The sequence below is a fragment of the Parus major genome, chromosome 2 (genome assembly GCF_001522545.3).
Source record: "Parus major isolate Abel chromosome 2, Parus_major1.1, whole genome shotgun sequence".
Taxonomy (NCBI): domain Eukaryota; kingdom Metazoa; phylum Chordata; class Aves; order Passeriformes; family Paridae; genus Parus; species Parus major.
This window is the reverse complement of record NC_031769.1, coordinates 5,369,586-5,392,643: the sequence shown is the minus strand read 5'-3', so window position 1 is coordinate 5,392,643 and position 23,058 is coordinate 5,369,586. Positions and strand designations below refer to the sequence as shown.

Genomic DNA, 23,058 nt, shown 5'->3' with positions numbered 1-23,058 from the left:
TTTTTTTTTTTTTTTTTTTCTTTCTTTCTTTTTCCCACCCCCTACCCCCAGGATTTTTTTCTTCTTTTTTTCTTTTTGAGAGCGAGAGAGAAGGGAGAGCCGCGCTTCTCCCCCCCTCTTTTCACGCGCTCGATCTTTTTATTTTTATTTTTGTTTTCCTTGGGGTAGAGGTGCACACGAGGAAAAAAAAAAAAGTAAAGGACTATGTTTGCTTCGTGGCTGACTTTCGCCGTGCTCTGGGGAACTTTCTGTGCAGGTAAGAGCCTTTCGGCGTGTTTACCTCCCGCTCGGGCTCTCGGTCGCGTCTCCAAATGCAGAATTGAATGGGCCGTGCGGTTATTTGCAGCCACCTTCCAGCACCCTCCGAAGCAGAGCACAGCACCCGAGCTGGGGAATCACCCCACCGTTGCATAGGCTTCATTGCCATTATTATTATTATTATTATTATTATTATTATTATATTTTTTCTTTTCACTCCCTCGCCCTCCCTCTCTGTTTTCTCCTTGCTCGCAGGACGAGCCTTCCCGTGCTGCTTTTTGTTCCCTCCAGGCAGCCTGTGGGAATTCATGGCAATGTAAACACGGCGCGATCTCGAGGAAACTTTGATAAAATGGGCATTTACTTCTGGGCGGGGGCGTGAGGGAGAAGCCGAGGAGGTTGCGGCGGGGGGACAAGTTGGGAGCGGCGGGAGCAGAGCTGGGGTCGCTCCGGAATGGAGCGGGGTCTCTCAGGTAGTGGCCATGTGAGCGCTCCGCTCCTGCCGGGCTGCGGTTGTGTAACCCGGGGGGGGATGTGGGGGACCCTCCCTCCGCCCCGAAGGGACCCCCCGGTTCCCCAGCAGCCCCCCGGGACCCCGCGGTCCCTTAGGGGTTAGCACGGAACGAGCCTATTGGGGCTGGCTGGCTCCGCGGGGAGCCGGGAGAAAGTTGGGAGAAAGGGGGTGTGTGCGGCGGGGGGTGCCTGGGGAGCATCCCTCCGGAGGAGGCTTCTGCGGCCGAGGAGGGTGTTTGTTTTGTATCTTCTTCATCCCGTTTATTTTGCGGACATGGGCTGGCCCCCAAACTTCATCTCCAACCTGCGGGGTGCGCGTGGTGCCGAAGGACGCGGGTGGAAGTTCGCTCAAAGCCCGGGCACAGCCGGGGGAGTTGGAGGGGGCACCCGGGCAGCGCTTGGGGAGGCGGGGAGGGGTCTCCATGGGGTGCCCCATCCCGCAGCCCTCGGGGGGGCGGGAGGGGTCAGACCCGCTCTGCTGCCCCCAGCAGTGAAAACGCGGGCACGCTGGAAATCCCCGCGCTCCCCACTTTCCCTCCTTGTTTTAATTATTGTTTACATTATTATCATTATTTTCCCTATTAGTTTTTTTTTATTATCGCTGCATTTTCCTCAGAAGAAATCGGTGCTGCAGCAATTTTGCCTCCTCCCCGCCTCTCGCCTGGTCAGCACGACCCCCGCGGGGCTGAGCCCGCAGCCCCCCGCCCCGGCTCTGGCCAGTGACTTGTTAGGTTCCCTCAGCTCCCGGCCGGGGGCTGGGGGCCCTGGGAGGGCCGAGGGGAGCCTGTTCGTGCCCGGGGGTTCCCGGGGGCAGGCTGCGGGAGGCAGCGATGCTGCAGCCGTGCCCGCTCGGCGATGGACAGCCGGGGAGTTCCCGGCGGCTTTGCCATCACCCGGGGCACGGGTGGGGGCCCGGGGGTTTCCCCGCGTGTGCGTGGCCGTGTCCCCCGGCCCGGGGAAGGCGCTGCCCGGCGGGGCCGAGGAGCGGAGCGGGGGGCGCGGAGCCGGCCCCGGGGCGCTCCTGCAGCCGGGCTTCCTTTGTTCCGAGTGCCCATTAAATATGCGCTGCCACCGCCTGCCTCTGCCATTACCGGCGGTGCCAGCGCTTCGTTATTTTTTAAGTCACACCGAAAGTGCGTGCGAGTGGCAATAAAAAGGGAGCGGACAATAAAAAAAAATAAAAAAAAATTAAAAAAATTAAAAAAATATTAATGTCTTAGTGAGCGAAGCCAGCTCGCGCTTTTTTATCTGATGGCTGGGACACTTGTACGCAGCTTTGTTTCCATGTGTTGGGAAGGGGGTTGTGCGGGTTTGTATTTACATAGCAGTGCTGAGGAGAGCAGGTATTTTGGAAGCAGCAGGCGGGGGGGTGGAAGGGGGGTAGTGTGTGTGCCAGCAGCATTCCTGGTGCTCGGCGTTGCTATCATCACAACAGCTCTCCTGGCTGGAAAATTCTATTATGTGCATAAAGGAGATTTATGGTCAATGTATTTTCTTTCCATATATCTTGGAATCCTTTTATCTCGGGTGATTCAATAAAAGAGATGGCTTCCGGATTTTTTTGGTTTTGTTTTGGGTATGGCGTTGGGTTTTTGTTAGGTTTGGTTTTGGTATTTAACCTGATCCCATGGCTCTGTGCACAGAGTGACTGAAATCTAAGTTGGAGGAAAAAAAGCAATTGCTTTTAAAAAAAAACCAAAAAAAACCACCCTGAAATCTTCTTAAATGTATCATGTTATGAAAAAGATAATCTGACAGGGCATACCTGAATTTTTTCTCCCCTTCTGAAAATACAATAGAGAAACCCCAGAAAATGCATATAATTCTGTTTATTTGGAAAGGTCCTTTTGAATCACTAAATCAGTGCATTAGCCATTCTGTAAATCCCTCCCTCTCTTTTAAAGTCTTTCTGCCTTTCTTGTGATATTTATGAGTATTTATCAACGTGATCTTCATTGTCCAGTTTTCCCTAAAGCTGTTCAGTAAAAAAAAAAAAAAAAAAAAAAGAGAAAAAAAAAGAGGAAAACAAGCTGAGATACCCAAAGTTGGAATGTGTTGCTGGGATTCAGAGCACCGGGCTTTGCTCAAAGTATGTCTTTTGTGTGTGTACATGTTAGGGCTCTGTGAAAGTGGTGGGCTTTTCGAAAATCGCTTGACCTCCATTGTTGATGCTTCTCATCTCTACCTTGGCTGGCTGTAACAAAGCAAGCACGGGCTGCTGTTCTTTAAAAAAAAAATAAGAAAAATCTGTTATGCTTCATTTTTTGGAATACTGAGGATTCATTGAGGAAAACATTATGCTTATTTTTAGCCCTTTGTTTGCAAATTCTCTGCAGCCCAAATGTTCAGAAATCATGTTTTAATCGATGAGCTTCAGAAAATACAGAAGGTGTAAAAGGATTTTTGTTGCAGAATGCATTGTTAACATGTTTTCCAAGCCATTACATTACTTTTATTTCAGTACAAGTTTAAGTAATGCCATGCAGCAATGAACTGTGCTGCAAATGGATATGGTCTCCTCTTTCACTGTCTTGTATTTATCCTCTTGTGCTTGAGAAAGGGAATAAAACTGGCTTCATTAGCTTGCTAATTAAACACAATGAAGTGCGTGGCCCAAGGTTAATGGCAATGGCCTTTAAAAACACAAAACTCTTGAACAGGTGTTTAGGATATATATATTTTTAATCTGCTATCAAATCTGGATAATTATACCACTAAGATAACCACTGTCAGAGTTGTGTGGAGAAGAAAATGCTGTGTTCGAGATGCCAGTGATCAGTGTATTATTTTTAGTGGCATTATTTATAAACACCTCTCAGGTCCTGCACAACCTGTGGTTTAGCTCCCCCCTTCTCCTCCCCTCTCCATTTCGAGCATCTCCTACATCTTCCCTTTGCTTCCTGTGGACCAAGCAGCATTAAAAATCCCATATCCCTGGCCCAGAGTGAGGGTCTACCCTGGGCCTGGGGAGTTAGCTGAAGTATTTACACGCTGTAATTTCTGCCATTGCTGGTGCCTTTGAGCAGCCCGTGCAGGCTGTGAGGCTCCTGCTCGCTGGATGCGCTGGGAAGAAGCAGCCAATTAAAGCGGAGGGCTCGCACGCCCCGCGTTCGAGCTGTCACCAGCCTCCTGTCCACTCTGCTCTCCATCAGCTAAAACACGCTTGTCAGGTTTTTTTGTGCTCCATGTGACGCAACAGTTGTGGACCTCCCCTGCTGACACTGAATAGATGGTAGAGAAGAAAGAAACAGGCCAGCCTCACTGTTTTTTCCTTCCCCCCCCCCCTCCCTTTTTTTTTTTTCTTTTCTGTTTTGTTGTTGTTTTTGTTCTCCTCTCTCCCTCCCACCATTTTCCTGCTTCCCCATGCACACAGTCCTTGCTTTGCAGATCAGCCTAGGAGGGTTCCCTGGCTTCCCCAGTTCTGGGCAGCAGGACCAGTGCACAGGTTGAACTGGAAAAGGGCACCTTTTGAAATGTTGGTAATGGGATGATGGGACCAGCCCGGGAATCCTGCTGCTGTGCTTTTCATCGTGCCTGTCTGTGGGGTGGGTCCTCCTGCAGAAGTGCTGCAGGTGTAAAAGGAACCAAAGCACGCTTATCTTTATTTATCAAGGGTGAAGAAGGTGGGTGGCAGAGATTTTTTGAGGCTGGGCACCTGGCAGGGGTGTGTTTGTGTGCTCTGCCCAAAGGCAAAGTTACCTGTTCCTAGAAAGCCACGACACCTTTAAAATAAAATAAATAGAAGTCAAGTTTACTCCATGTTTGGGACCTTGTAGCAGAAGGTGTTTTGGCTGTCATGTTCCAGGACCTGCTTTTAGAAACATTTCTAAAATTTAGTGTTAAAAGTAGTTGACCTTGTGGTGCTGCACTAGAACAGTCAGAATTAAACTGGATTTTAGGAGCAGGGGATCTTTCAAGCCCCATGAAATGTAGCACCTTTCTATCAAACACACCCAGAACAGTGGTCTGAAAGTTGCAAAATCGACTTGTTAATCCCGTGCTTCTGCAGGGCTCAGGCAAGGAAAGACCCTGATGGTGCCTGCCAGCCCTTGTCTGGAAATCTGTGTGTCCAGCCCTGTCAGCCGGCACTGGAGAGGTGTGGCTGTAATTTGGGAAGGGTGCAGGTAGGGGAGACAATCTGCCGAGGGTTCAGCTGTGATCTGGACCCACGTGAAAGCCCTGATGGGGCATTGCCCTCAGGCAGCTGGAGAACTGCTTGTGCACTGAGCAAGCCTGGAGAAGGCAGCTTGGGATGTCAGGCTTGGTCGGTGCCCTCTGCAGAGCTGGCATTCTCTTGCTGCTGGGCTGGAGGAGCCGTGGCACCAGGGCAGGGGCTGAGGTTCCCGGGTCCCCCGTGGGCAGTGGGGTGTGTGTGAGGCGCTGAGCCTTGGCAGAGCCCGGGCTCCAGCGCGCTCCCAGCAACAAAACCTTGTGGGAACTTGGGAAATGGGAACCGCAGAGTGCAATCTCTGCTTTAAAGAGGTGTTGTCTTTCTCTTTTATCCCTCCTTGGCCTTTGATTTTAAAACTAGCAGGGGAGTGTGATTTTCCTGCCTGGCCAATAGCACTGCCTGTATCTGAATTATTCAGTGTAGCACTTGGCATTCTGCACCCTGTTCCCACTTAAGCTCTTTTTCGCCTGTTCCTTCATGTGGAGATTTTCACATCAGTGAAATTGGATGTGTTTAAGAGAGGTGTTTGTGGCCAAAGTATTCACCAGTATAAACTCTTCTCTTCCCATTCCCTTTCCCCTCCATTAACCATTGAGGATCAACTAATGTCTAATCTCTTCTCTTCATTATTACTTCATTCTGAAATAACTTTGTATCTCATTAGTAATTTGTTCCTTTAAGGCATATTATAAAAATATACATCACTTTCCCCTAGTTGTCTTTGTAAGGCTTCTTGGAGCCACTGAAGTCAGAGGGGCGAAGAAGTAAATTAAAAATGAAACACTCTGCCTGTGTTCTGCAGATCCAGCACATTTTATGCTTAAATTTGAATATAACTGTTGGTCTTTTTCACCAATTTCATATTCTTTTCTCTCTGTCATCTTCCTTCTTTACTACGGTACAGCTTCAATTCAAACTAAAAGTTAAGAGCAGCGATTGTCAGTGTACACAGTAAAATAATAATATACTTCTCTCCAGCACACAAGTGCCTCTTATTTTGCCAGTATTTGAGTCTTTTACTCTGATTAGGTTATTGCATGTGGCATTGGTCCATCATGCTACTTAAGAAAAAAAATCTTGCTGGTGTCTAGGTGCCTCAGAAAAACACAGCTCCTCTTTTTGCAAAGTGCTGTTTGTGTAGAGAGAAGGTTCCTGCCCCAAAAACCCTGACCAGAGGGGCCAAGAGGGAGCAAATTCTGTCTGCGAGTGCTCCCTGCTGCATCAGAAAGTGGCTCAGCCAAGGTCACACCAATATTTTGTACCTGTACTGGAAGAATAATCTGCATGAAGAAATGTTTCTGTATGGGGTAAAATCGGGCTTCAACCTGAATGTGCTCTGTCCACCTTATGTGATTTTTGAATTTCTTTTCTTCTGATGACTGTGCTGGAGATGGTTGGTGTATTTTTAGTCTTGGAAAGATCCTTTTCTCTTCAGCTGAGCTGCCTGCAAGCAGGGACCAGCTCATGCATACAGGTGTGCAGAAAGAAATGCAGAGGAAAGGAGCAGCTTGTGCCTGGCTGGAGGAAGATGTGAATGACCTGTTTCTCATCAATAATTCCGTAATTTCCACCTTGGTGTGTCATTTCACCACAGATTCGGTTTCGGACTTTGGGGGAGCTCTGCTCAGAGGATTGCACAGGCCTGGCTGCAGAGCAAGAGGCAGCCTGGGCCTGGAGCACACTTTTTTTGCCTTCATGATGGATTTGGGGTGTATTGAGGAGCTGAAATAAACCTTTGAAAATGTTTTATGGAAGTGAAACTTGTATCTCTGGATGTTTAATCTGGGAACATATCATAAATTTGTCAGTTATTCCCTGGTGGGAGTGACTTCTCTGAGATCTTGGAAGTCAATGGCAGGGCAAGGGCAGGATGCCCCCCATCCTCTTGGGTCCGTGGTTGGTGCTCTGACTGCTGCATTATCCTTTTTTGTGCATCTGGAATTAAATTTGTGTGGAAAAATAGAATGTTCTGGTAATTTTATTAAACCAGAGGTATAATTTTGGGTTTTTTTCCTCCTGTCTCAGTCTCATAGTAATGTATAGTGTACAAGTGCCTCCTCTTTAAATACAGAGAATAAAGCACATGCATGAAAAGATGCAGTGCTTTACAATCTGAACTCCATTAATTTTCACTGAAGTGGATACTCATGCAAATTTAGATGTGGATTTTGAACTGGACTCTTTATGTCTAATAAGTACCTTTGTGTGACAAAGGGAGAAGAAAAAGGTGAGCAGAGGGAGCAGAGGGGGCGAGTTAATCCTCCTCCAGTAAAGCTGGAAATGGAATGTATTGCTGTCAGTTTTGTAGAGAAATAAACAAAACCTGTGGGAAATGAGTGTGTGTCTGGCACTTTCTGAACCAACCCCAAATCCCAGACCTGTACTGAATGAGTCCCAAACCACAGCAGCAAAAGCTGTCATTTTAAAAATTCCATAGTAGCTGGCACCGTAGGGTCTTAGGTGCTGTGACTTCCTCTGCCTTTTCTTTTAAATTATTTATTTGTCTTATTTAAAGCTTTTTCCCATTATAGAACTTGTTTTCTTAATGGTAGCAGAACTTTAAATTTTCTGTGTGGTGCCAGTAGTGCTAATGTAATGCTTCTTCCTAATTTACTTCTCTGAGGTGTGAGATGATAAGCCTTTGAGTGGATGAGAGAGATAAAGTTAGCTCCATTTGTGCCTGATCTATCAAATGGTCAATCTAGGTCGCTAACTGTTCTTTTCTTCGACATTTAGCTATTTAAAAATGCCTTGTGTAATGGGTGCAACTTCTAAAATTTGGCTTTTAGGAATATTTTGCTTATACATAATTTACCTCTGCTGACTGCTTTGAATTTCTGGGGAGGGAGGAATGCAACCAGAGGTCTGAAGTGAAGAAACGTTTAATCAAAACTCATCTCCTTTTTGTGACTTTTAAAAAGTATTTCAGAAAATGAGAATATTGCAGGGTTTTCAAGCCTTTTTAATCCTGTTCTTATGTTTTGCAGTCTCTGGATGGCTGCTGAGGGCTGGTGGCTGTTGCTTCAGTTTGGCTGAGCTGCCTGCAAACTCCCCCCTCCAGTTTCTCTGTTTGCTACTGATACTTTCTTCTTCTGGGAAAAGAGGGCATTTGAGCTTTGCACAGTTGATGTTCAGGCCTTTCTGTGAGGCAGCAAGCTGAGCTTTACAATAGGAAAGTTGTGAGGAGGCTGTGGCACTGGGCTTGGAAGAGCCAGTGAGCTTTGTAGGCGCTCAAATGCGAGAAGGCAAAGGGTTTTCTTCAGACCTGAGCACTGCTACATGGATTTGCAGGAGTCCCTGGACTCAGCAGAGGGAAACTGCAGTTGACTTGGGATGCAGCTGCTCAGCAAAGTACAGATCTGTGGTTATCCTGGTGAGAGCCATGTCCTCATTCTTGGGACAACCAAGCCATGGCAGTGTGACCTTCAGGCTCCCAGCTCTCTTCTTTCTCCAAGTCTTTATGTTTTGGGGTTTCCTCCCCTCATTATGGCAACTGGAACAGTGGGATTTGTATGGCCACTTTAGTTCCTGAGGGTAATTAATGGGTTAAGAATGCTAATTCCCCCTGTATATTTGCAGGCTGAGAAATTCAGTTGTCCTTGGGTTTTTGTGGTGAGAGTATCCAGTTACAGCCCAGCGGCAGCTATTGGGCAGCTCTTGGGTGCACTAAAGTTTGAACTCATAATCCTTTGCTTTCACATGCACCCACAGATTATCTGGCACTTTTAGCTTTATAGGAAATTTTCTGGTAAAGTTTGTTACACCTGGGGTAAGGCGTTTTCCCAAATATTGCAGTTGTGCTGGAAAACACTCACCTGGGTGGCTCCTAAAAAGTGAGTTTTTGTGGTGGGCAAATGACACCAGTGCTGACACACCTGGAACAGTTCCCTACTATGAAATTCCTTTTTATGTAAGGAGCCTGGGATGCAGATAAAGCCTAGCACAACCTGAAGCAGGGTGGTGTTTTATGATGCTTGGTGCTGCCATACTGGGATGTTGGCTCTGGCTGCTGCCAGGTGTGGTGTGGAATTGAGTGCCCAGGTCTGGGGAGAGTTCTGGAGCTGTGGCATCACCATCTCTGCATGGAACCGCAGGTGGGGATGCTGTCATGGGGTGTGCCCTGCCATTGAGCTGTCACATCCATTCTCCTGGGCTTCCTTTGGAATATTTCAAAGACAAATAATTTAAAAAAACAAACAAACAAACAAACAAAAAGCACAAAAACCCAAACCAAAACACAAAACCCATTTTCCTTCCCCCAAGAAAGCAAACCTTAGAAAAAGCCAAAAAAGTCCCCCAACACCCCAAACTCATGGAGATGGATCTTTTGATGTGATTGTTGTTGTTTACTGTCATAGGATGTTCCTCAGGCTCCTGGAGAATCTTTGTAAAGTGAAATCATGAATCTGGGCCCTGTGGAAGGGCTCAGTAACAGCAAGAAATTCCTGTGTAGGTTTTAATCACCTTTTACAGTGTTTGCAACAACACAGTGGCCCTCCAGTCCCAATTTCCAGGCTCCTTTGGGTATGTGATAAAGACCAGCAGTGCCTGATGGAGCCCTCTGATGAGCACACTTGCTGTCCCTGGGCATTTCCTCTCGTGGGTACAGCTTGGTGGCACAAAGCTCATTCAGCCTGAATTTTGCTGGATGCAAAAAAGAAGAAAAGGAAAGGAAAAAAAAGCCCCACCCACTGAATGTGCTGTCCCCAGAGCTGGTCTCCTGATGCCCTGACTCTGCCTGTTCACATTGGCCAGAGATTGGCTGCATGTGTCCATTCCTGGAGGGTATTTTTACATTTATACTACGCCTTAGATAATGATGGAAGTCTTTTACAGCCAATTTTTATTGCTGGAGAAAAGTTTCCTCTAGAATACACAGTTTCTGTTATCATCTAATGGGACAGAGTGTTGCTAAAAGCAAACATGAGAAACGTTTTGGTTTTGTTTTTTTTTCCTTAATTGGTAATAGAATTTCCTCTCCCATGCAATCATGTAGGGATCGACTATTTATTATGTAGCAGCTGAAAGAAGCCCTCCAAGGTAACTGTGAGCCTCAGAGGTAAACGAGATGCAAGAATATCTGTCTGGGTAACTGTGTCTGTGGGCTCCTTCTCAATGAATCCCTGATGAAAGAAGAGACCCTGAGCAAGGGACGTGCCCTCCTCCTGCACCCCAGAGTCACCCTGCTGATCTTCCCAACGCTTGTTGTACATGGAAATGATTTCAAACGAGCTAACATGCACAGCTTTGAAGTGTGGTGCAACAAAATAAAGTTGGCTAAAAATAGGTCTGATATAAAAGGCAAAAACTGGGAGAGGGGGGAGCTGAGAGTCGTTTTTCAGGCATTGTTGCTAGAATTTCAGGGTCCTGAGAAGGGAAGATGAATGTCTTTCTGTTATAGTAACAGCTGCTCTCTGTCCATCGGGATGCAGTGTTTGCTGATCCAACTCATAATAATTAAACAAAAGAGTTATTTCATAGCAGCCTTGGTGGAGGATTTATGTTGGAGTTTTATCTTTTTCAATTTATACTTTTCTTCGTCTGATTAAGAAAAATATGAAGTTAACCTTTCACCTGGTCTGAGGCTCACCCCTCATCAGATCCTTTACAGCTGAGGGGAAGCTCTCTGGTGACTGGGCCATTCAGAGCTATATTAACTAAACAAACTAACAAAAAAAGTCATTTAGCTCCTCTAATGCACTTGTTCTTTGTGATCTTTCCAGGGGTTTGGTGTCCTGAATGCGTGATTCAGGTGTTAGTAGCTCCCTGGTATGGCCATGCAGTGCAATACACAGATTTCTTCTTTCCTTTTACTTTTTAGTGATTTATTTTTCAGTGAGAGCTAGGAGGTCTCTTGTCTCAGAGAAGAGACACAAAGAAGTCTCAGATGCAAAGTGTAGCAGCATTTTGGGAATAGATCTGGGTTTTGGGAATGGCTCCACTTTGTGGGACTTTATTCTGATGCAGAAATGATGCAAAACCCCTTGGTGTGTGTCAGTCTTGGGGGCAGAGAGGTCCAGAGTGAGGCAAAGTTTCCTTTCTGGGTGCCTTCCCATGTACTCAGCCACAACTTTTAACACAATGTGGGGTTACAGCCTCCTCACTGCAGAACTCTCCCACCTTGTTCTGTCACCTCACCCTGCTGCTGTGGAGAGTTTCCAGAAGATTCCACCTGCAAATGGCTGGTTTGTCACTTCTTTTCATCACAGTGGCACAGCTTTTTTAAAAGACATACTGAAACTGTCATTCCTTGAAGATCACAGGCCAGAATTTTTCCAGTGCTGATGCACCACAAGCAGCTACCTGATGTCCAGGGCTCCTATCACAGGATCCTTTCCCAGGTCTTAATGGAATCCATGCCTCTGTGCAGCTGTCTTTTGAACCCTGTCTGTTCATTTAATTCCATTTACCTCTCTCCAAAGGAGAGTAGGCCCAGTTGGATGGTAAGGTTAAAACCTGAGCTGTGCTATGTTTATATTAATAATTTCCACTGGTGAAATATGGATCTGAGACTTTGCTCATTCATTTAAACCTCGTAGTTAATAGGCAATAGTGGAAATGTACCATGTACATGATTATTGCAGTGACCTGATTTCACATGCACTTCTTACCTGACTTCTGATAAAAAAATAAAAAAAAGAATTATATATAAAATTGATTTTGGGAGCCCTGTGAAGGCGAAGGAAACCATTTATTTCAACCCCCAAATTCCTCTGAGCTGTAGAAACATTGTCAAAGTAATTGTAGCCTTTTCAAATCTTTTTCTGTGTAGATTTCTTTCTGTGTAGTCTTGGAAAAAACTGTGCTCTGTTGATGGATGTCACTGTTTTTTTACTTGTGACAAATATCTCCCAAGGTATTGTTTGAGTGATGTAGAATTGGTTCATGTGTAAAATTCTAGCTTTTCATGAATACTTTATCATGTATATGTTCTTCTGGATTGAGGTGTTATACCTTTAGTGGTTTGCTGTGGGATATCATCTTAATCATTTTTGCTGTAATTTAATCATCTTAATTAAAACTGCATTGAATAATGGAAAGTAATTTGGGTCTGGAGAGCAATGGGGTTTGTACATGGTTTGTGTTTTTTTTTTTGTTTTGCTTTTTTTTTATTTTTTAGGGTTTTTTTTGTCTTGTTAGATGATAGTAATGGTCTTGGCAAAGGTTCTGCTAAAAATTAGCACAGTGTATAAAAACTCTTGTTGCCAAGTTAGTCCAGTATTTCTCCAGCTAATTGTGGCCTTGAAGGGTATAATATAAAAGGTCATCTTTGTTAGTGAACTGCAGGCTTCTCCTGTGAGACAGAAATCCATGTCCTTATCAAGGATGAAATCTTGGCTCCTTGGTTACACAATTGAGCTTTGCTATAATTTGGACATCATTAGGCTCTTTATTAAAGCAGAGGAACACTCTAATCAATCTTAGTTCTTTGCTTTCTTAAATGTACTTCTGTATCTGAATTTGTGTTATGGCTTCCCTTTCTTTTCCTACTCCGTGAACCCCATGAAGGAGAAGGGTCTGAAAAATGACGTGGGATGAAAAGTTGCTGGTTTCCTCTTTTGGGATGTTTCTTTCCCAGAAAGCTTCTGATTGTGATGAGGGTTATGAGAGCTGGGATGTTCAACCTCCTCATCTTGTGTTGAGAAGTAGGAGGAGACATTCTGGAAAGAGCAACCATTCAGTCTGGTTCGTGCTCTTAAACAATAAAAAAAACAACAAACCATAAAACTCCACAGAACCAAAATTTATTAGTGGTTGGCATTACTTTTTATTTAAACCCAAACAAAAGGGGATTAATTGTTTTTTTTTTTTGTGGGAAAAAAGCCTTCTACCCAAGCCAGATTTCTGTTTCAGTGGCACATGGTCATGGGGCAGAATTGTGGGGGAAAGAGGTTTGTATTGTGCTTTTATCCCTTTTTTTATGTTCTGGGATGTTTTCATTGGGATGTTGGCACTCCCAGGAACGTATTTTTGCGGCTCTGACTCGTGCATTGTAAAACATAGCCAGTGCTTGCCATTTCTTTGTTCAACTGCTGTTTCTTTAACCAGCAGATATTTTTCTAGTTGGATAGCTAAATGAATCTTTCCCAGTTAGATCTGACTTTGCACAGCCATAAAAGTTAGATCTGTGCTTCAGCAGAGCTTCCTTCTCAAGATTTTGGAGAATCTAGAATTTAGTGGCTTCCATCACCTCTATTTGGATGGCTGATGTGACAAACACTGCACAGTTCTGCAGTCAGTCCGTGTATGTGCTGTGGCTCTGCTCAGATAACTCATCGAGCCTTTAAAAACTAGTGAAAACTGGAAAAGAGACTGTGTTGTGCTTGCAGATGGAGAAAATCCAGGGACTTTGGTATCTAGTAACTTCTTTTCAGGAGTCCTGCTTTCCCCTGAATCTGCTTACAGGGGCTCCCAACCTCAGGCTGGTGTGTGCTGTGTGCTGTGTGATGCATGCTGAGGTGCTGAGTGGCATCAGAAATGGGCTGTGCACCACCTCATTTACAACCCCCTGGCTGGTACTTCCCCAGGTCCTGCCTAATGGATACCTGTGCTCTTCAGGACTTCTCCCCTGGACTCCCTTGTTAGTGCAAAAATTTGCTCTTTGAGTAATTAGAACTGAATGTTTCTGCTCTGGAGGGGTGAGCTTCCTCGAGCTGCAAGTTTTTAATGAAAACTTTAGGTTATGAATGTGTCATCATCTCATTACTGTTCCTTACTGCGTGGCATCCTGTTGGTCTAAGGTTGTTTAACTGTCTCCAGCCTAAACTGAGTGCTGCTTTCGGTATTTATAAACTCTGCAACTATAAAACCAAGCCAAACCTCAAGTTTCAGCAGTGGCAGAGGGGTTGAAGACAGGGAGTTGTCTCTAAGGAATACAGTCTATTATAGGTTGTGTATAAATCAACCTCTTGACTTGTGGGTGTTGGGAGGAAAATTTCCTTGGGGACTAGTAATCCAGAATCAGCCTCCTATAAATCTGCTTGGATCTTCTCCTGAAGCGTGTGGAGGTACTGGAGAGCTGATTATGGATGTAGACCATGGATCTGGGAGTGTGAAATACTGCTGCTCCTTCCCTTCCATCACCACCCTGGACAGACAGGTCCGAGGAGCAGATTGTTTTCAGTGTGGTAGAAGTGATGAGTTCATTGTTCTGTTCCCTCCCTCCCAGTAAAACCTGCAGACTTGGCTTTAGATATTGGGACTTGAAAGCAGACAGAAACAAATACAACAAGGTTGATTATGTTTTCTGGGGTTTCAGGTGGAAGAATGCACGTTAATCATGTTTTTGTGCTTTTCTGTATTTCTTTTCCCATTCCTTGAGGGCTGGAAAATATTTTTCTTTAAATGAAAAGCGATGTTTTACATATTCTAAATGATCTTGAGGTATGTAGCAGCAAAAATCCAGCTCCTCATGGGGTAATGAGAAATCCTGGGAAGGAAGAACAGGGCAAGAACCAATGCCACCATATCTGTAGGAACAGGTTGGCTCTTGTCAGCTGGACAGAGGCAGTGTTTGTCATTGTTTTCTTCAAACATATAGTGGTTCTGTTTTGTGGTGCCACCCAGTTGCCAGCAGCTTTCTTGGTGCTGCAGGATCAGGCACCACCTTTAAGGTGTTGGACTTGTCCCATCTCGTGTTGGTCACCTTCTTTTCTTACCCATGTCTGTCCTGGTTTGCTCAGATCCAGGGTTTACAGGAGGTTTCTCCTAATGGGAAACATGGCAAGTGATACATGAGCTTGGTTTGTGAGTCTTTATTAACCTTTTTCTTTTATCACTTCTAGTGCAACTTGCCTACTTCTCTCATTATTTGTGTTGTTTTGCTTTTTGTTTGTGTCCTCTGCACCTTTCTTTCTCTTTACAAGAAGTTGTCTGTTCCAGCTTCAGTAATTGTTTCCTCGCTTACCAGAACAAAAGCAGCTGAGCCTGGTGGATTTTTTTGCTTGTGTGTTTGCAGGGATTTTGCCAGGGTATTTTTATGGACACTGCTGCTGAGCTCATCAGCAGTGCTGGGCAGGAAAGCCAGACTGTGGTACAGATTAGATATCTTTAGAGATTTTTATCTCCAGTTTGCAGGGAAGGATGTCCTGAAGTCAATCTTCATGGTTCAGTAGAGGAGAGGAGTGATGGGGGCTGTGGGCAGGGACCCTCGTGCAGCATCTCCATCACAGAGAGATCCTCCTGCAGTGGTGGTCCTGTCAATCCTTCAGTGTTTGCAATGAACTCTTCCCTTCCCCTGTTGCTCCTCACAGCTGGAGGAGCCTGCCTAGAACTGGAGAAACCTGCCCCTGCTGTTTCCCCACTGAGGGAATCCTCTCCATTGTCCAGAGAAGCTGTGGCTGCCCAGTCCCTGGGAGTGTCTGAGGCCAGGCTGGGCAGTGCTTGGAACAACCTGGGACAGTGGAAAGTGTCCCTGCCCATGGCAGGGATTGCAATGTGATGCCCTATAAGGTTCCTTCCAACCCAAACCATCTGGGGATCTTCTGGCTCGCTCATTGAGGTTCTGGTGACAATTAGTCTATTCTCCTTAAAACCATGTCCAATAAAAGCTTTTATTTATCTGTCTCCTAAGTAGATGTTTGTGGGTGGATGCTTGCAATACTTTTTGCTTATTTCTTTTCCCACTCCTTGTCTTCCAAGAGCCCTGCAGGGGAGCTGAATGAAACCCTCTGGCTGGAGCATCCCCTGTCCTGGGCTCATCTCCTCTTCCCAGCAGGACCACACTTGCCACATTTTTTTGCAGTGCCTGCTGTGATTAGATCCATTTTGGCTGCAATTTATAGACATTGCAGGGTCCTCTTGTGTGACACTCATCCCTCCCCCATCCCCATGGTATCTGGGACACCGTTACCTGCTGCAGCTCTGTTGTTTGGTGGAGGATGAGCTGTCAGGAGTTAGATCCCAAGCAGGCAGCAGGTAGCTGGACTGAATTAAACTGGGAATGCCCTACTAACCCCCTTCTCCCTCCCCTAGCATCTTTGGAAATGTCTTTTATCTGGACTGTAAATTAAATTACCATTGTCGATGTGGCTTCAAAGAAGCAGCAAGAATGAGTTGATGTGAGCTCCTGAGAGAGGTCTTCCACAAAAGTCTCCTCTTAGTAAAATGTTCTGGCATCTTTTTTCCTTTCTTTCCTAATTTTTTCTAAGTTAGAATGGAAATAATAATTCAGTGTTTTCAACTTTCATGATACATTTATAGAGAAATAAAAGTCCTATAAATGTCTGAAGTATTATCTCTTCTTGCAGGCTTCATTGTAAAAATATTTATTGAGGTTTCATGGGCTTAAAGTATTGTGGTCAGCACCATGAATGTAATGGTTTTGTTTAGGTGTTTCTTCTTCAATGACACTTAAAAAAAAGCCCCAAAACAAAGCAAGAAAACTCTCATAGCTTCTTTCACTGGCTTTCTGGTATTTATTTTCCACACATGAACCTGAACAGGAAAAGCAGCAGTTCCTTTCTCTTGTCAGAGCTGATCTAGCACCAGAAAATAAGTGTTTAAAATAATACTACATTTTAGTGGCATACAAAGTTTGTTTAAAAAGATAAGGTATGAAAAGAATAGTTTTGTGAAGGATGTTTTTCTTTGCTTACTTGTTGGGGGATTTATTTTGGGGGGGAGGAAGTGTTGGTTTTTGTTTGTGTTTTTGTTTTGTTGGTTTTGTTTGGGTTATCAGTTTTGGAGCTTTAGAAGGTCCAGTTCCCAGGGAAGAGAAGGAAGGGGAACACGGAGCATTAACACGATTTAGAGAGGAAGGAGTGGAGTAACGGGAAGATTTGCAGGAAGAGAGACAAGGGGGCCTTTCAGTGCTTCCATTATTTTTTGTTTGTCCTCTTCTGCCTCCGGATCTTGATATCACGTGACTTAACGCTGATGGATGGAGCACTTAACGTTGAGGGATGGAGCAGGGATGGAACACTTCTCCAACAAGGAAAGGCTGAGAGAACTGGGATTGTTCAGCCTGGAAAAGAGAAGGCCTTGGTGTGACCTTATTGGTACCTCAAGGGCCTGTAGGAGAGCTGGAGAGGGACTTTTGGGGAGGGCAAGGAGGGATAGGACAAAGGGTAATGGCTTTAAACTGAAAGGGGGAATTTAGGTTAGATACCAGGAATAAATTCTTTACTATGAGGGTGGTGAGGCCCTGGCACAGGTTTCCCAGAGAAGCTGTGGTTCTCTGTGGATTCCATCCCTGGAAGTGTTAAATCCAGGCTGGATGTGATTTAGAGCAACCTGGTTTAGCGGAAGGGATCCCTGCCCATGGCAGGGAGGCTAGAACTACATGATTTTTAAGGTTCTTTCCAACCCAAACTATTCTATGGTTCTATTATTTGATGGTGTCTGCATCTCCTACACATCTGTTTATCCTTCTGCTAAACCCTTCCTGTTGAAATGCTGGCTTTCCCCCTTGGGGCTGGACAAGGGACACTCGGGCACATGGGGATGCAGGAGGGTGGTGGCACACACTGGGGTGTGGACATGCCTGGGGGCTGGGGGTAATTGCAGGTTCCCTGGGATGTGGATTAGTGATTATAAGGTAACAAGGAGGTGTTCTCGAGCGTTCTCAGCTCTGATGCCCCTTTGATTTTCTCCTGGAGATGCTGATGTTTCTTGTCAGATATGTAGCTGAGAACATACATGGGCAGTGAGGCATTTGTGGGTACCAGAGCAGACCTGGAAATCCCCAGTGCTCAGGAAATAGAGGGTGGAAAAGCAGCTTGAAAGTTATGTAAGTGTCTCAGGCTGATATCTTTTTATGAGATGCAGCTACCTGGGTTTTTTTTTTTCTTACTATTTCCTTCTCTGTAAAGGCATGAGGCTCAACCCTTTTGTGAGCTGTGGTGGCATTTAGCCAGGCCTGGATGCTGAGGCTGACACAAAACAGATTTTGGTGCAAGAGGTAGACTTTCTGGAAGTGACTGATGAACTAATTCCCCTCATTTGTCAGTAAAAGTACAAACTTTGGAAATCTGGCCCCTGCGTTGGCCAAGAAAAGACAAAACCCAGTTGTGGAGAGTTTCTGTAACAAGGATATTGCTCCAAAACCCAGCAGTGGTTTCTTGTTTTTTGCCTCTCCAGAGCACATTGCAGCTTCTCATCCTCAAGTGGTTGCAGTGGCTGACATAAATATTTTTTCAAGTAAAAAAAAATAATCTTTTCTGCAAAATGCAGAGGCCACTGTGTGTATGTGCAAACCTTCCATCTGCAAAGGGAATAACATAACCTGTGTCCTTCCAGGCTTCACCTCAGCTGATCTGTACCACATGTCCTTCAAGGTAAGCGGCTCGCAGCCAGAGCAGGGGAAGAGAAATCCCATTTGAGGCTGACCTGATGCCATCTGACATTTCCCTTATTTGAAAAGAGGAGGTTTGAAATGGAAATGGCGGGGCTGGCTCGGAGTTGCTTTAGACCCTTACAACGTATTAATCTTCAGGTTGAATTACAGCCATGTAAAATGTGGGGTTTTTCACTCTGTGGTGAAGATTTATTATTCTTCCATGGATCTCCTAAGTTTGCTTGGGTCCTTGACATGTTTGGGACCTGACTTGGAGCATGTTGAGATGCTGATGTGTACTTAAACTTGTGCATCCATTCTGTCAAATGGAAACCTCCTTAATGATCCCTCTGCTTAGGTTTTATGGAAGATGTGGTGCTTGTTCCCTTGTAAGTAACCAATAGGTTCTTGCTCCCTTTTTAGCCCTCCATTGTGGGGGAGCTGCAAGTTTGCAGTGTGCTTCCAAGAGGAAGGACATACCAGTGCATCCTGCCTGTGCTCCAGCAGTCCCTTCCCTAGGAAGCATTCAGCCAGAGGTTACAGAAAATAAAGCACCTCTCCTTACTGCAATATATTTTTTTTTTCAATGGGGTCTAGTATTTTTAAGCCTGGCTGGGACTCTGCAACTGTTACTCTGCTTGGTTTTTGTGTAACAGCGTTGGCTTTGAGGCATCCTGATACTTTCTGTTGGCTTTGTGCCAGGGTGAGGGTTTTTGAGCCTGCCATCCAGCTTTCCATGGCTGTACAGTTTGGAGCGTGCCATCAGCAGGCAGCAGATCCGAGCGGTCCTGCCTTGGCGTGGGAGCTGTTTGTGCCCTGCCCTTGTTCCAGCTCCTGGTACTTGGACTGGCAGAACAGGTGCAGAGATGTTTGAGGCAATGAAATGCCTGCCATTGGGAGCAGAAGTTACTGAAAGATCGTGTTTTTCTCAGTTTTCATTGGCACGTGTGGTGTCTCCAGGAGGAAAGGCAGCAACTTCTCAGTTCATTGCATTTCCCAAAATCCAGCAGCTGCCTGGTGAGCTGGCTGCTCCTCTGTCCCATCTGTATCCTCCTTGGTGCAGCAGTGTGCTGGGCTGGGGTTGCATCTCTCATTGTGCTCTGTGCTGGGCACAGCCAAAGAGTGGGAAGAGGCAGAAGAAGGATCTGATGGTCCCTGTCCCACGAGGGAAGGGAGCTCTGCTGTTACACTTTCTGCCCACACCCCCTTCTACAGTTGCATCTCATCCAACATTCCCAATTCTCCTTGTCCCAGCACTCATCTCCCTGACTCCCTGCTGGGTGCCCTTTAAACCACACTGTAATTCAGACATTGGCTCCGTGTGGTCTGTGGGCCACCAGCCAGGCTGTGGGACGGGAGCCGCTCTCCAGAGCACTGCTGTGGCCTCAGGGACATCCACAGAGCCCCCCCAGGGGACATCAAGATGGGCCAAAGGTGTGTGGGGACGTGGGGAGCAGCAGGAAGGTGAAGGAGATCTGGGGATCCTCAGGGGAGTTGTCCCAGGGAAGGAAGGATTGCATGCATTGGGAGGGTGCACATGGTGGCTCTCCTGTACCCCTTGTTTCCAGGCACTAGTGTGTATTTGGGAGAGGCAGTCAGGATTTTCCTTCTAAGAAATGACTGCTTTGAGTAAAAATCCCTGTGTGGAAAAGCTGCTGCTGTCCTGGCAGAATCACGTTTGAGAGTGCCATCTAATGTGAAATCACAGCTGAATCAAGATTTGCATTTTTCTTTTTCTTTTTTTTTTCCTTAGGTTTTGTTTGCATTCCTAAAAATCATCCAGACATTTTCTTTTTAAAAGCAGCAGTGCTCAAACCTCTCCAGCTGCCGTTATGAAATGAGGGAGTTATTCTAGCTAAATTGAGTAGATTGGACTGGAAACACTTCTGGAAATAGTGTGCAGGTTGTGGACCAGCTGTTAGCAAAACCATCCAGGGTTTCATACACATAGTGGGTCCCAAAAAAAGAAACAGCATTTTGCCATGGTGATATGGTGATTCCTCCTCTCCCCCACCATCTATTCTGCTACAAGCACGATCCTGCACTTTTTAATTAAAATTTGAGCTGTGTCAGCACCAGGAGAGGGCTGTAAGACTGCAGTATGAAAGGGCAGTGATTTCTTCGTGGTGGCTGGTTCCTGTGCCTCCATCAGGCAGTTGGTGACCTGAGACAATGGCAAGTGTGAAGGGACAGATTGGAGAGAACTGCTTTTCCTCTGATAGCAGAGTTTTCCTTGTTTTTCCACACCCCTGATGAGGTGACTCTTCCTCTGCTGCACTCAACTGGTGGCCCAGCAGCAGAGGGAGTAGAGAAAAAGTTTGCAGTAATTGAGATAACTCAGCAGAACATCCAGCGGGGAGCAGGAGGGGTCCAGTGGGGACAGGTACCCCCGTGCTGATCCTAATCCACCCTGGCACTTGTGAACGTCTGTTTCCCCTAGTGATCTCTCCACATCTGCCTCAGTCTGATGCTCTCAGGCTCAATCCAGTGTCTCAGAGGTTTTCTGCCTCCCCAAGAGTATACCTGAACCCTTTAATTGAGAGCAGTGGTTGTGCACTGAGGGCTCACCAACCTCCTTCCCTGCCCGAGCATCAGGTGTGGTGGGCTGGGTGGGGGCTGAGCACAGGACAGCCACAGAGGTTCCTGAGTTACTCTTCTCTTAGATGCCTTGTCAAAAATTCTCCCAGCAGCATCTCCCATCTTTCACTGGGAAGAATATAATTGTCAAGAAAAATGGAGAGAGCCAAATTCTTCTTTGTGAAGCATATGCCCTTTTTTACTCCTTAGATATTTCTCCTTCCCAGTTTGAGTTGCTTCTTAATCCATCAGGTTTTCAATCAGGCACACACAGATGGGAATTTTGTTCTTGTTTTCTTGCTGCATTTTCTTGTTTTCTGCTGTCAGGTGCCCACCCAGTTCAGCTGGAGGCAGCTGCTCTGCCCAGGAGCAGCAAAGTCCAGACACAGCCTTACCACCACTGCTGAGGTGATCTACTGAATGAATCCAGCTTTAATGCTGTGCTTTCAGGGGTATTTAGCTATTTTGATAGGGCCACAAAGATGATTGAAGGGATGGAACACCTTCTCTCTGAGAGAATTCTGAGAGACTTAGGATTGTTCAGCCTGGAGAAGGCTCTGACATGACCTTCAGTATCCAAATGTGGCCTGCAAGAAATCTGGAGAGGGTCTTTTTACATGTAGTGATAGGAGAAAGGGGAGATGGTTTCAAAATGAAAAACAGAATAGGTTTAGATTGTATATTGGGAATAAATTCTTCACTGTGTGGGTGATGAGGCACAGGAACAGGTTGCCCAGAGTAGCTGGATGGGGATTTGGGCAACCTGATCTAGTTGGGTGTCCCTGTCCATTGGGGGATTGGAAATAGATGATCTTTAAGGTCCCTTCTGACCCAAACCATTCTAGGATTTCTATGATATTTGAACATCAGGGGGACCTTTTCTGCAGACTCTTAAAGGAAAAATCTCCAAATGCTTTAACGTGTTGTGTTCAATAGTCTGTAACTTCCTCCAACCAGTTGACCAAGAAGGTGACAGAACTGGGGAAGTGCTGATGGTTGCATCCCATCTGCTGCTGAGTTCTGAGCCCTTAGAACTTTGAAATATCTTTGCAGATTGAGAGGTTCCTGTCTGTACTGCATGAACATAGCATTTAAAAGCAAAAGAGGAGGTGGATGCTAGCCCCTCTGTCACTCCACAGAAAACCTTGGAAGTGCTACAGCTCCTTGCAGGCTTGGCCAAGGACTTGCTTCCTTTTTGATGCACTTTAGCAAAAGTGGGCTACTGGGAGTGTTGGCAGCTCATTTCTTGTGGCAGAGTGGCAGCTGTGTGGTGCAGACCCCCACAGCTGGCTCTGCAGCATCAAGATAAGGTTCTGAACTGTTGCTTGTGGTCTAACAACACGTGGCTTTCAACAACAGCTTTAAACTTGGCCATGCTCTCCTTTTGGGGAAGGCCAGGTGATGGGGAGCTGTGACAGCATCCAAGTAGGCGTGTTGTGCTGGGAAGGCAAGAAACTGCATCTTCCTTCCTGTGCTGTGAAGTTTGCTGGAGATAAGACTCTCACAGTGTTTGTGGTGACGTGGTTAGGTGACCTCCCAGGACCTCACTTAACTGTGGGTGAGAACCCCCCTGCTTTGCCTCTCTGATGATTTCAGAGGGTTAGAGTTATCACGCAATTGTTACCCTGTGATAAAAATAAAATTTTGGGGTAATTTTACTCTTTAGCTGCTTTATCTTAGTTTATTTTGCAGTTTGAATGAAAACATCCCATTCCATTCTGCTGTACATGGGGTCAGAGACCCTGCATACCTTGTCTGGAACCCAAAGGCACTCAGCAAAGTCCCAGGAGAGCTTTATGTGGGTGTACTTGGGACTGTGGTATGCTGACACCCTGCCTCAATGTGCACTGTGGCTGGGGATTTTTGCTGGGGACTCCACGTGCTTTGGAAAGCACTGCTCTGCTCTAGGCAGGAAAACAAGGATCTGAGGGGGCTCAAATTGCTGTGATCGACCTCGGAAATCCTCTGCCTGGCTGTGTTGAGTGAGAGCCTTGCTCTTGGCGTCGGTGGGGAGGGATTTCACCCTTTGGAAATGTTTCAGAAGCATGAAATGCTGTCCCTCCCAGCGTGCCGACCGCGCTGGGATGAATTTTCCCCCTGTCCCCTCTTGCCAGGGTAACGTTTACACCTGCTAAAATTTTCCCTCACATTTATCAAATCTGCATTATCAGCACAAATTGCTTTCTCTTCTCTCTCTTAGGTGTAAAAACCCATTTTGAGTGGCCGGTCTGCTTTCCAAGGAGTTATTTAAGCACAGTAGGTC

General features: G+C 45.9%; 1 protein-coding gene across 1 annotated transcript in view; it reads left to right on the top strand.

Moving 5' to 3' along the window:
• Positions 1-134: 134 nt before the first annotated feature.
• ACVR2B (activin A receptor type 2B) overlaps positions 135-23,058 on the top strand; it is a 103,724-nt gene continuing 80,800 nt past the window's right edge. Inside the window, exon 1 of the mRNA XM_015619911.2 lies at positions 135-256. Coding sequence (XP_015475397.1) covers positions 205-256 — 52 coding nt within the window. The 5' untranslated portion in view covers positions 135-204. The remainder of the gene's footprint in view (positions 257-23,058) is intronic.